At 39.6% G+C, this 12,183-nt stretch overlaps 1 protein-coding gene across 1 annotated transcript; it reads right to left on the bottom strand.

Moving 5' to 3' along the window:
- Positions 1-200: 200 nt before the first annotated feature.
- gtf3c4 (general transcription factor IIIC, polypeptide 4) lies at positions 201-8,059 on the bottom strand. The gene is made up of 5 exons (XM_058758712.1): positions 7,417-8,059; positions 4,390-6,123; positions 3,962-4,092; positions 3,060-3,148; positions 201-2,412 (listed from the first exon to the last, which is right to left on the bottom strand). Exons 1-5 carry the CDS (start codon positions 7,720-7,722, stop codon positions 2,348-2,350), a joined length of 2,325 nt encoding a protein of 774 aa, XP_058614695.1. The 5' UTR covers positions 7,723-8,059; the 3' UTR covers positions 201-2,347.
- Between the last annotated feature and the right edge of the window lie 4,124 nt (positions 8,060-12,183).

The following is a 12,183-nucleotide window of genomic DNA, read 5'->3' as shown; positions in this document are numbered from 1 at the left end:
ATGTAGAAAGGAAAAATAAAACAAATACAAATTACAATTGTTATGTGTGAATAAATGCAAATATAGTAATTTCTAAATAAACTATTTATAAAAGTTACTAATGAGAAAATGCAATTCTGGCAGTACTCTGTTTTCATATGGCAACTTCTCTGTACATTTTTGTTAGTTAATCAGATAAAAACATTAACATTATTGAACATTTGTGTAGAAAAGTTTATTTATAAATATGTACAGAAACAAGGATTTGTACTGTAAAAATAAAAAGAATCTATAGGGCATATTATGTAGATGAACTCTGAAATACTGTACATTAGTCACAGAATGATTTTTGTAACAAATCAAATCAACATTATACAGGCTTTTTGATTGTAAAATCCAGGATATCTTTCCTGAGCACAAAAATAAAAATATTGAGTGCAATACATTGTTAGAGAGAATGACTTTGAGATCGACGCTTAGCATATTGTTTGGGCTCAACAAATTAGGTGCTTAACGGAAGGTGATGTATATCAAAATATGTTAACTAACAAAAGAATATAAGATTAAATAATATAAAAAATTTGTCTGTTATCTGTTTAATGCACAAAGCCACGAACACAGAAGTTATGAATATTTCATACAGAGAAAAGAACGAAACCTCCTTTTGAAGTCTTGAAAGAGCACACACAAAGAGGAAAGAGGAGGGGGCCGTAATTATTGTCGAAATGTTTTTTGACAGATTGTTATATTAAAGAAGTAGGAGGTTCTGCCAAACAGAGCTAACCTCTTCAACAGGAGAAGTCTCCACCTATCAACAAAGCTAGCACTCAAACCAAAAGGCCAAGATCCTTTTGACAATCTAATATCTAGGAGAGAAAATACCAGGCAGTTGGAATTTCAATCACGTTTGCAGTTATAATCTAATCTGTGACATTTAACACCTGCGACTATTAATATGCACTCTATATTATGTGTACAATTGAAATCCAAATAGCTTTTCATTTTCTCTTAAAGCGTCATCCTATTACATCGTTTAAAAACAGCTTTCAAATTCATGTTATTAGATGCTTATTGCAATATGTCAGTGAACAAATTTGCTGTGACATGCAGCAGACGGCATTTGAGGTTCTGAGCACTGCCTTTGTGTTCTAGTCGCTCTTTGATTAATACATAATGCACATTATTACCTCATAATCAAACACCCCTTACATGTTGCATTACCAGTTGTAATGATATGGCAACATTTCAGAACGCAACGTAATGAAGGCTCTCTCTATGAATAATAAACACAAGAAAAACTACATAAACACACTGATTACTTTATTTTTAAGCCCTTTGATGGTACGGAATGCTTTCCTTGATGCCGAACGAGAGATGGGAGCAGAATCGTATGTAATTATCGGGCCATCTTTATCTCGGGATACCATCCGAAACCTAAGACAGGGCTGCCGACTAGCCCTGAGGCGAGCTATCATCTTCAGTGACACTAGAGAGAGCGCAGGGCAAGGCGACAAGGTGTACCGGAGATGAGAACGGACACGGAGGAGAGCATTCTGAGGGTCTAACCAGCCTGAGTCTATCTTTGATTACCATTGACCCCAGTATGTTAGCAGCATTGTGTGGAATAGGCCGTTGGGGTTCACGGCCTGCACGCGTCTTCCCTGCGACCCACAAAAAAAGGGCTAACTATGTTTAACAATATGCACTCAAGCTCGCTATCTTAATTAAAATGGGTATCACATATGCGGCTGGGATCCATTCCTCATTACTGTTGCATCTCATTAGAGTTCGGCCCTTTGGAGGGGCTGGATCCTGTTTTAAAACAGTTTTCTCTCTGTCTCGCTGTTTTTCATTTCCTTGTACAGTCATCTTTTTCCTTTAGGCCAAGGAAAAGTCATTATTTGGAGATGGGGGAGTTGGTGTTTGCAGATCCATAGAAATGTTCCCAAAGCCAATTAGGAAATGGATTTATTTAAACCAATTAAAATCAGCCACGGGAAGAGCGTGCATTTTTAATGCAAAAGTAGGATGTCGTGGCAGCATAATATTAACAAATCAAAAATATACAGCTTTAACAGGAAAAAAAAAAAAAAAATTACAATTGAATAATTTATTAATACATACAGTCATAGTTTTCATGAGATAAAAAAATTATACATCACTTTTTAGCTCAAGCTTGGCTTTAATATAAAGATCTGTTGAGAAGAAAATTTCCCACATGTCTTATATTACAAAATAATTAGTGAATACTTTATAGACTTTCAAATGTTTCTCTTTCAAGTAATAAAAGGCATTTATGTGGCATGTAGCCCACTTAAGTAATCCAGTAGTCAGCTGTGGAGATTTTGTCATCTTTCACCCCGCTGCTTTAGTAGAGAGGGGAGTCACAAAAGATGCAGGGACCTTGGAGTATTTTCTTGATCCAGTCTGAATCTGAAAAGGAGATAAGTGTGTAGTTATTATGCATAATCATTTTGTCCATAATGGCTTGTCTGTCTTTCCCCATTTTCTGCAACATGATGTATTTGGCAAATGTTTTCTGGCAACAGGCTTGTCAGTACTTGATACAAATAACAGGGGGGAAAAAAACCCACAAAAAAAAAAAAAAAGAGCATGCAAGATTTATTTAAAAAAGATAAATATTAATAGAAATATTGACAAAATAAAAATTCAAACAATGGCATGTTGAGTTAAAAAAAAAATAATAGACAGTTGCTGTATTTACACTACTAGGCCAAATGCATCAATCTATTATTCTGACATATCCGTCAAGCCCGTTTACATTCACTTGTTTACAGTAATGCATTGCCAAGATGGACATTTTGACTGAAAAGTGCATCTGAATGTTTGAACCTGTCTGCCTTCTAGTCAGAATGTAGTTGGTACAACCCCACCAAAATCATTTCATATCGACTTGATACCACAGTGCCAGCATATTTGACATCCTAAGCTTGCACTGCTGTGGGGCAGCAGAGTTTTTGTTTTGTGTGTGTGCAAAGTTCCTGCTGCATTACAGAAAGTCTAAGTGTGTGGTGCAATGTGGTTCTGAATTGGAGATATGATACAGCATTATGGCTCACCCTCGGGCTCTGCTACTGAGGCAATACTGTCCTGCAATAGACAGCGGCGGTATGTCACACCCTGACAGGCCTGATATGACAGCGCACACCTTAGGGAGGAAGAAGGAAAGGGAAAGAAAGAGGGAAAGAGACAGTAAGACACATGAACAGAAACGGCAGGGGAAGGTTTAGATCAGTACTTGGCAGAGATCAGAATGACAGCAATGAAGCAACTATTTCCCTGATACACCATTAGGGGCAGTAATCGCCTTTCAGTCAGGCAGATGGATAAAATGTCACGCCAGGGGTTTGAAAGTGGGTCAAATCTACTCAAAATCTAGTCAACACCTACATATAGTCCAGTGGAGAAAGGGTGATTTTATACATGAAAATTTCCACTCTTCATGTCTGATCATTATGAAGACATGATATTGACAAATTATTATAATCTAGACCTACAAAGTAATTGTAAAAATCCAAAACTAGAGCATAGCAGACTGCATTCTGGTATTCATAAGGATTAAGTGCAGAATAAGAATATGGTATGAATTATATCCAAAATGACAAAATATCAAAAGTTAATCTGTTCATCAAAGTCAGCAATCTGTGTCGTATTTGAGCCAAGAACAGTGTCACTTTACTTGGCACTGCAAAATATAGCCAAAGTGTTAATGAACTAGCTGTAGAATAAAATTGCATTTGTATGTAAAATAGGCACATATTCCAGATTATTATGCAAGTTAATGTTTTTGTGACAGTTATAGAGTTCATTTGACAAGTACAGTACCAAGTATGTCCCATAAAGTATGTCTTAGCTTTTATTATATTAATATTATAATAATTTCATACTTTTTAAATTTACTTTTAATATATATATATATATATTTGGATTTTATAATGACATATACCATATTTTGACCTACCTGAGCCATCTGTGCCCATTCTTGCACTCTGCTCGTTTGCAGTCTGTGAAAGGCAGAACTTCTTTACAGAGGCTGCAATACTCTGGAAACGTCTGTTTGTTCATCTTATTCATGATATGACCTATCAGCACCTGTGAAGGTCAAACATCAAAAAACTGACGTGCAGGGTAATGTACACTTAAGGTATATTTCTAAAAATGGAAGTTAATTCATTGCATGAATCATTTTATTTGCCAGTTAAAATAAGCACAAAAACGCCTACATTTTTATGCCTTAATCATCTAGTTTTGATCTTATGATCTTAAAATGCTCACAAAAATATCCAGTTCTGCTTTTAGAAGCATAAGCAGTTAAGTGGTTAAGACAAATAAAGCTATTTAAAAGCACAACCACATTTATTTTCAGGAGACAGTGAGAAGGGGGTTCACCTTGGCTGCCCTGTCTTCATTAGCAGGGTCATTTGTGAGGAAGTCACACACACCTTTGGTAGGAATACATGTGTTCTGAGTGACACAGGTGTGCAGGTACACCTCGCCCAGCACCTTCTTCATGTTCTCACGGATCAGTTGGGACTCCACCTCTTCGATCCTGCTGCTGATCTCCCTCATTTGTTCCTCACTGGACTGCCTTTCGGCATCGACTTGCCTGAGCTCTTCTAGAGCGGAGGTCTCCGCCATCTCATCTTCACCTCCACCCGCTTCCTCATCCACAGCTTTACCTTCCCTATAAGTCGGCCGCCACAGATGCTCTGAAGGGCTTTTCTGCATGGACTTGTAGAGCATCCGGAGGAGGAAAAGCTTGAGGCGCCATAAGTAGGTGGACCCTGAGGTTTGGAGCTTCTCATCTAGATTGTTCTGCAGAACCGAAGGGATGCTTTTGTCCTTCAGTATCCGCCAACGCAACAGGTCCAGCAAGTCGGTCTTTCTGAAGAGATTGTGCATTTGAGACTCAAGCAGCTCAGCAGCTGCTTCGTTTGGAGACTTAAGGGTGACAAACTGCACCTGGTAAGTGCGATTGACGGGATGGAGCCCATTGATCATGCCCTCATTGGCGATAAGAGCCAGGTAGGCACCATTTGGACTGACAGATATGCCATGTATCCGTCGACCCGCAACTCCCTCTGGCAGAGCAATCTCCTCCTGTTTAAACTCAACAGCAACATCTGTGAAAACCGGCGTGAGCTTCTTCACCTTACCATCCAGTGAGCAGGTGAAAATAGTCCCGCTGTTATGACAGACCGTCATTGATATGATAGGGGTGGAATGAAGGCCTGTGACGTGGGAGTTGTGAACATTGAGACCAGCTTTGGAGATCAACAACAAGCACCAGAACACATAAGGACCACGTGCAGCAACCACTAGGCTGCAGTTGCATTTCTGGTGCGGATGGAAGAGCGTAATGCATTTGATGTTGTGGACGGGTATCTGGTCCTTATCCTGCCACAAAACCACAGGCTGCCTGAGGGTGAAGTAACCCTTCACTGCCTTGAGGTTGACTGGAAGGATCTTTACAGGTCCACCTGAGCTACCCACAATCAGTCCGCTCATTTTCCGTCCACCGTGCTCATAATCCCACCAGGTGAGCACACTTGGCGACGACACTCCAGATTTTATGGTGTTGCAAGATACCACTGAATCCTTTCCTTGTGGGGGCAAACTGAACTGCCACACCACCACGTCTCCGTTCTCCATAAGTACAGCCAGAAGCACGGTGCTAACATCTTTACATGCATTATTGGTTTGTACTTGCTGCATACTGCACAGACCAGACCACTCCATGCGCACTGGCATCTGCATACGATACCGCCGTTGCAGTTCATCCAAGTCTTTGATGGAGTTCGGGGGGGAGCCGTCGTTCTGAGCAGAGTAGTTCCTGGATTTTAACATTTCCCCATATAGCTCTGTAAGGTCCAGGAAAGGCTTCCACTGCAAATGCAAGTGACTGCTGTGGATTGTTAGATGATTGTCCAGTGTTAAGAAAGCAAGAAGACAGCGGCCATATTTGTCGCAGCCTAATGGTGACCAGCTGGTGTACTTCACACCATGGAGACGTCCACTTTGAGGATGGATGGCTCTGTCCATTGATATCATTTGGCTTACTACAGGATCTTTACTCTTTGCAAAGCTTTCTTTAACAGTCTGCACTTCCTTTTCTGGGCCCACCTGTAAGAATATATAAAAAACAAATGAATTAATTTTAGAAAAATATTTCATGCTTCATAAGACCAAACGAGTTTGAAATTATAATTTTCTAAGGTTTTATTTATATTTAATTTTGCACAATGTCGCAGCTTGCAAATCGTGGGCCACTTGTCACTTTATTTTGAAACAATTTCTTTTATAACTTCTTCACCCAAATCGTAAATATTGATTCCCAATCATCGTCGATTAAAAAAAAAATAATTTTTACATTTTATGTTACAGTTTTAAACATGCTGCTGGTATTCAAACAGATAAAAGTGATTTTTTTTTAATGCTTAACAGCAGCGAGGTAATAAATTTGTTCACAGCATTAGTAAATTTGTTCACCTGCAATTTTCATTTATAGGTCAAATTTCAGAGTAAAATACATAAACAATTTTTTCATGTAATTTTTTCTTCTTTTTTTTTTTTGGTATTGGTGGGATAATCTGATCACTAACATCTGATAACAAAATTAAGTTTAAATTGAAGTAAACAAAACCAAAATCAAAACTCACTAGAAAACCTACTATATTTATACCATGTCTTTTATAAATAGTAACATAACCAGAGCTGTTTAATTCCAGTTTGCCCTCTGAAAGATGATGTCTGTCAAAGCTCCATAAAAAGAAGCATTTAAAATACATGTAATAATGTAGATTCAACTACCACACTTGGTACATATAATATTTAAAACGTCTATTACTAATTAAGATCGCTCTGTCTCATAAATCATGATCACAAGACACATAAATATGTCAGTGGTCACAATTGTGACCAGTGGGAAAACACAGTGCCCCATTTTTAAAAAAATAACTGGTTGACTCGCATTATAAAACAGCAGATTTCCAGTATTGTCATACTGAATTAAAAAGTAGATGTAAAAAGACCTGAATTTATTCTCGGATTAAGGGAAATTAAAAAAAAAAAAAAAATGATGCTATAATCATGTGCATGTTAATATTTGCACATTTCTAACTGCTCAACCGTGCAATTTTTAATTAGTTCCCCAAAGGTTAGCTACAATTATGATTAGAAATAAAATACACAGTTAAACAAAAATTTGGCATATTAAAAGGCATTGAATTTGTGCTTGAAAAATTAAGGATTAAATAGGATAATTCCTCGCAGATGATACTTAACATTTATTTTGCACATCTTGAGATAGATAAACGTCATGTCACGTCAAAACATGGCTTAATCTTGGCAACACAGCTGCAACAGTGCACGTGAGTTGGTACCCTACAGCAGCGAGCAGGAGCGCACAGTCGTTACCTTGAGATCACAAGCGCTGTCCGGCACGGGGATGTGACTGCGATGCAGCACCAGATTTTGACTGAGACTGTGTATGTCACACACCAGCTCCATGATAGACACGCTGTTAGTGCTGGAGGCCGCCAGTCTGTGATCCTCTGCCCACAACAGCGGCTCAAGACCGCTAACCGGACTCAGCAATTTAATCGCTGGATCCCGCAGAACCACTGGACCCTGTCCCGCCCAAAAATCATTATCCAGTCCCGACTGGGCTTCAGACGCGCTCCCTGATTTCTCCGAGGTACTATTTGAACCTAAAGCCGCCATTTTTCTGAATAAAAATAAAGCCCGTCTCCAGGAAGTTACGGTGCCGGAGGAGGAGGGATTTCACGAGAACAGCATGGTTGCCAGATTGACGATAGTCACGCTAAAAACAATAGGTGGTTCGTTGTTTGCCTAATAATAATAATGATAAATTAGTATATTCATAATACTATAATAGTGCGCTATAGTATTATCATTTATGTGCAATTCAATTGTTTTTAACTATATTTAGTAGGCTATTTTATAGATAAAGGTGCAGTATTGACTGAGTGTTGTAAAAGAGCTGTACATTAGTTTTAGAAATTACCTGCAGGAGCCAATCATTATCATACATAACAACCACCCCCATGAGATCTCAGTGTAAAGATTTAGAGAGGAAAAAAGGATTTACAGAACTATCTGTGGTAAGAAACTAAAATTCTAGTTCATAATTTGATTCAAGATTGTGTTGTCTGAATCAGTGTGTTCTGTTGTTTAATTTGATATAACATCATGCTTTTTATCTTCATGTTTTGAAAATATAAATACACCATGGCTATTCAGACAAGGGTTATACACTATTCGCTGTGTACATCTGTGCATCCAATTTTAGTTGCTTTCTAATTAAAATATCTTGTTACACATGTATGTGCTATATTTGTACCATTTTTTAATTAAAATGAAGAGAGGGAGGGTATTGGTGATGTGTGCTAATTATAAAATGCAGTTAAATATTTATAGTAGATAAATATGAAATATTATATTAACATTTGAGGTGAAAATCATGAAAAATACTAGAGGTATAGGAGTGTAAAAGGTGCTATAACCATCAGTATACCCTACAGAATAGTCTGGGTTGATATTGTGGGTATCTCTATATAAACACAATGTACTGTGTATCATCATCCTATTTTTTTATGATCTTAATATTGGGCAGAGAGCCAGTCTCAGCTGTGCTAAGTGCTTAAATTACAGATGTCATTCTAAATTGTAAAGCATTTGTCATTTGATAAGCTGACATAATCCATCAGCTAAAAACTCAGACGCTATTCATCTGATGTCAGAGGGACAGGAGAAAGATCATTAATTGGTGGCAGCATATGAGAACGGTCAGGAGCCCTAACTGTGTGACCAAGTTGCAGGATATGTGTAATTAACAGCCACATGCTTTGATCTGTCTGGTATTCCCACCTGGAAAGGGTTGAAAAGGAGCGGTGTGTCCTGTTTCCTTTCTGAATGCAGTCTTTGGCAAAGACTCCGCTTGCAAGATGCTAAGTAACTGAGTTGTCAAAAGTATTTAGCAATGCGGAGGTTTCCTCTGTAATAAAACAAATCGGTACAAATCTATGAAACAAACATGTAATTGTGGCACTAATATTTTACTCTTCCCTCCATCTATCTGTCATTTGTTTCAATAATAATTTGAATGCGGGGCCTTTGTGTATTTCAGTCTTAATGAAGCATGTATAGTATGAATATTTCAGTGACCTGCTGTGCATAATTTTCTAGGTTTTGACACAGGGGTTTCGACACCGGTTTGTGGGATTGTTGGATTAAACATTCATTCGTACTTGTCTCTTAGATTCACTTCACGCATTTAAGCAGGTCTAGTCCTACAGGGTTGCTTGGCGTATCAGAACACAACGTGCCTCATCTTGTTTGTGCCGGGCTGATTGGATGTGCTGTTTTGTTATTGCAAATAGTGAGAGATTTGCTTTCTGCAAAATGCACTTGGTAAGTTGCTGTAATGTGATTACAATTTACAAATATGATTTGCATTATATTTGTAACAAACAGTATTTGTCAGTTGCTTTAGAATGCACATAGAGGACCTGATGATTAATGTTATTTCAATATAATTTCATAATGAAAATAAAATTTTTCAGAGGGTAATTCTCTTATTTCATTTTCTAAAATTAAATCACGTAGTGTGCTAGTACATACTACAACGCTCTGCTTTCATCATCATTTTGTTTAACTGCTTGTACTGAATTATTTGCAATCAGAGCTGCATTAGTAGATACTAACCTGAGCATTTTTATTGTTTCGGTTGCAGACCTCTCCTCAACTGAGCCATTTGCACATATCCTGCCCGAACTCTTATGGGAAACTGTGACGGATGGTTCATCATACTTGTTTTAATTATTCAGCTGTGCAGACAGCACCCTGGGGAGACGTGCTGCGGCGCATTACAAAAAACACACATTCAGTGATATAATCATAATGATGATAATGAAATGTATTTAGAGCACATCAGTGCCTCCCTCTCTCTCTTTCCCTCTGCCTCTTGCCACTCTGGTGGGAGGATGTGAGCGCTGTCTGACGCAGAAGAGGCAAGTTTGCTGCGCTCTGGCCCCCGGTGGCTCCTTGTGGAGGCCTGCGGTGCCCCGCACGATGGCTCACCGGAGATTAGCCGTCAGAGCGGAGGGCTTTGCATACCTCATGTGCCGTCAACTGCGAAGGCTTACCTGACAGGTGTTGCTCTCGCTCAGATCTGTTGTGTCCTCCTGAGCTGAAGCTTCGGTGGGGCGCCTGTAGGTAGGAGAAACCTTCCTTCCTACTGTCAGTCATCACGGGCCACACAGCCAGACCAAAGCCAAATCTCTCCTCAATGAGAGCCCAATGATGTCTGATCAGTGTGGCACAAAAACACCCCAGGTGCTCCTTGAAGAGTCCTTGCTTAAAAATGTCATTGAGCATTGCAAACTTTTTGAGAAAACAAGCTTTGGGAGTACTGGTTGTGGTTGCTTATCATTTCAAATCTAGGTATTGTGCAAATGTAAATGTTTTCAAATGTGAAATTTGGGTTTATTTGGAGTCTCCACGAGATTCAAACTCTCCTGGCTTCCCATACTTCCAACAGCGCTCTTCACTCCTTAGTGCATCTACGGTATGAGTTGACCTGTTTGTTCTGTTTGTATACACTCTCACTGGAGAATTTGTGAAATAAGAACATCTAAGTAGTTTTGTGTCATGTCCTGTATTAAAGTGTGCTGTCAGGTTAATCTACCCTTAGTTCTCCCCAGAATTGCTGCATATTAACAGAAACAGGGACTTTAGGGTGCTAAAAACAGCAGAAGAGACAAATGAATGATCACATGTATGCGCAGTGATAATAGATTAATAATTCATAGCGCTTTATGATTAATTAAAACAGGCCTCAGGTCCTGTGGCAGGTACAGGCTGAAACACAGTCTGACATTCCCATGCGATCCTTGGAACATCTGAACATCTGAACTCTCTCCCTTCTTCTGTCCCCAGTCCAGGTGGAAGACCTGTTCAAATATCTCCAGTGGCATGCAATTCCTGCTTTGGGGACCATAAGTGCTTGTTTTTTTCTTTCCCAGGTTTGCCGGTGTGGGGAAGTGCTGTATATAGTACAATCAAGAGCCTATTTATAGCGAACAGGACACATTGACTTATGAACAAATTATGTAATTTATTGACCTCACCTTCGCTCTTTTGTGTAGTAGCATCCCTGGTAATAATGTTATTTACGGGTGCGGCTCTATAATGCCATTTTTGCTGTTTTATATTGTTTTACTTCAATGTGAAACACTGTTCTAGCAGTTTTTGAACTTTGTACATCAGCACTTCCCTCATCGTTTCCTCAGGATGAATCGCTTATGCTTATAAATTGCTTTAGATAAAAGTGTGAGCAAAGGAATAAATGTGTTTAACCTCTAAATCAACATCTATAACACTGTTTTCTCTGTCCTCACAAAACGGCTCAAGAAAAGAGCGAAGTTGTAAAGTGTTCCTGACTGTTCCACTGTCGGATAGTGAACTGTGGCTGTCCCTTTGCCTGGTCCTGGCAGCTGGTGGTGGGCAGGGCATGCCCTGTGGCAGTGCTAGGGGAGGGCCGGGAGGGCCGGGAGGACCAGGGCCTCGGCCTGCTCTCACCCTTGTCTCGCCCGTGCTAATGGAATAAGGCCGGGCCGCCCATATGGCACTTGTGGGAACAGTGGGACTCTGGAGGCTGGCACAGGGAGCCACCGCTCTGCTGTTAGATATTAAACAGGACAGGTCCTCACCGGGCTCTGCCCACAGCCGGACAGTGTAATGGATGGGTTTGGTGATTGGACAGCACTTGGAGCGGCCTGTGTGAACCCGCCAATGAGCAGAGCCAAATAGTTGCAGCTGTGAAAATTCAGGCCTGGAGAGTGTCCTTGATAAGTTTTGTTGACACCTTTTGCATTGGCTACATGTGCTAAAACATTTATGTCTAATTAGAATAGATTTTCAGAACTAGATGGTGAATTGGTGGCACCCAACATATCTTTGTGGACCACTTTTCGAAAGTGTAGTCTGATCAACAAGTGACTCTAAAGTTCAATAAACAATATTCTCCATTCTGAATCAAGGTGGTGATGATGTATAGGCTGTTGTGGTTTGAAGGTGGTAGTACATGCCCAGCAGGACAACAGAACGTCCTTCAAGGGGAGCTCAAGGAAAAGTTCCCTGCCAGAATCCATCAATGCGGCT

This window comes from Onychostoma macrolepis, chromosome 21 (genome assembly GCF_012432095.1).
Source record: "Onychostoma macrolepis isolate SWU-2019 chromosome 21, ASM1243209v1, whole genome shotgun sequence".
In the NCBI taxonomy this organism is placed as follows: domain Eukaryota; kingdom Metazoa; phylum Chordata; class Actinopteri; order Cypriniformes; family Cyprinidae; genus Onychostoma; species Onychostoma macrolepis.
This window is presented reverse-complemented; position numbering and strand designations above follow the sequence as displayed.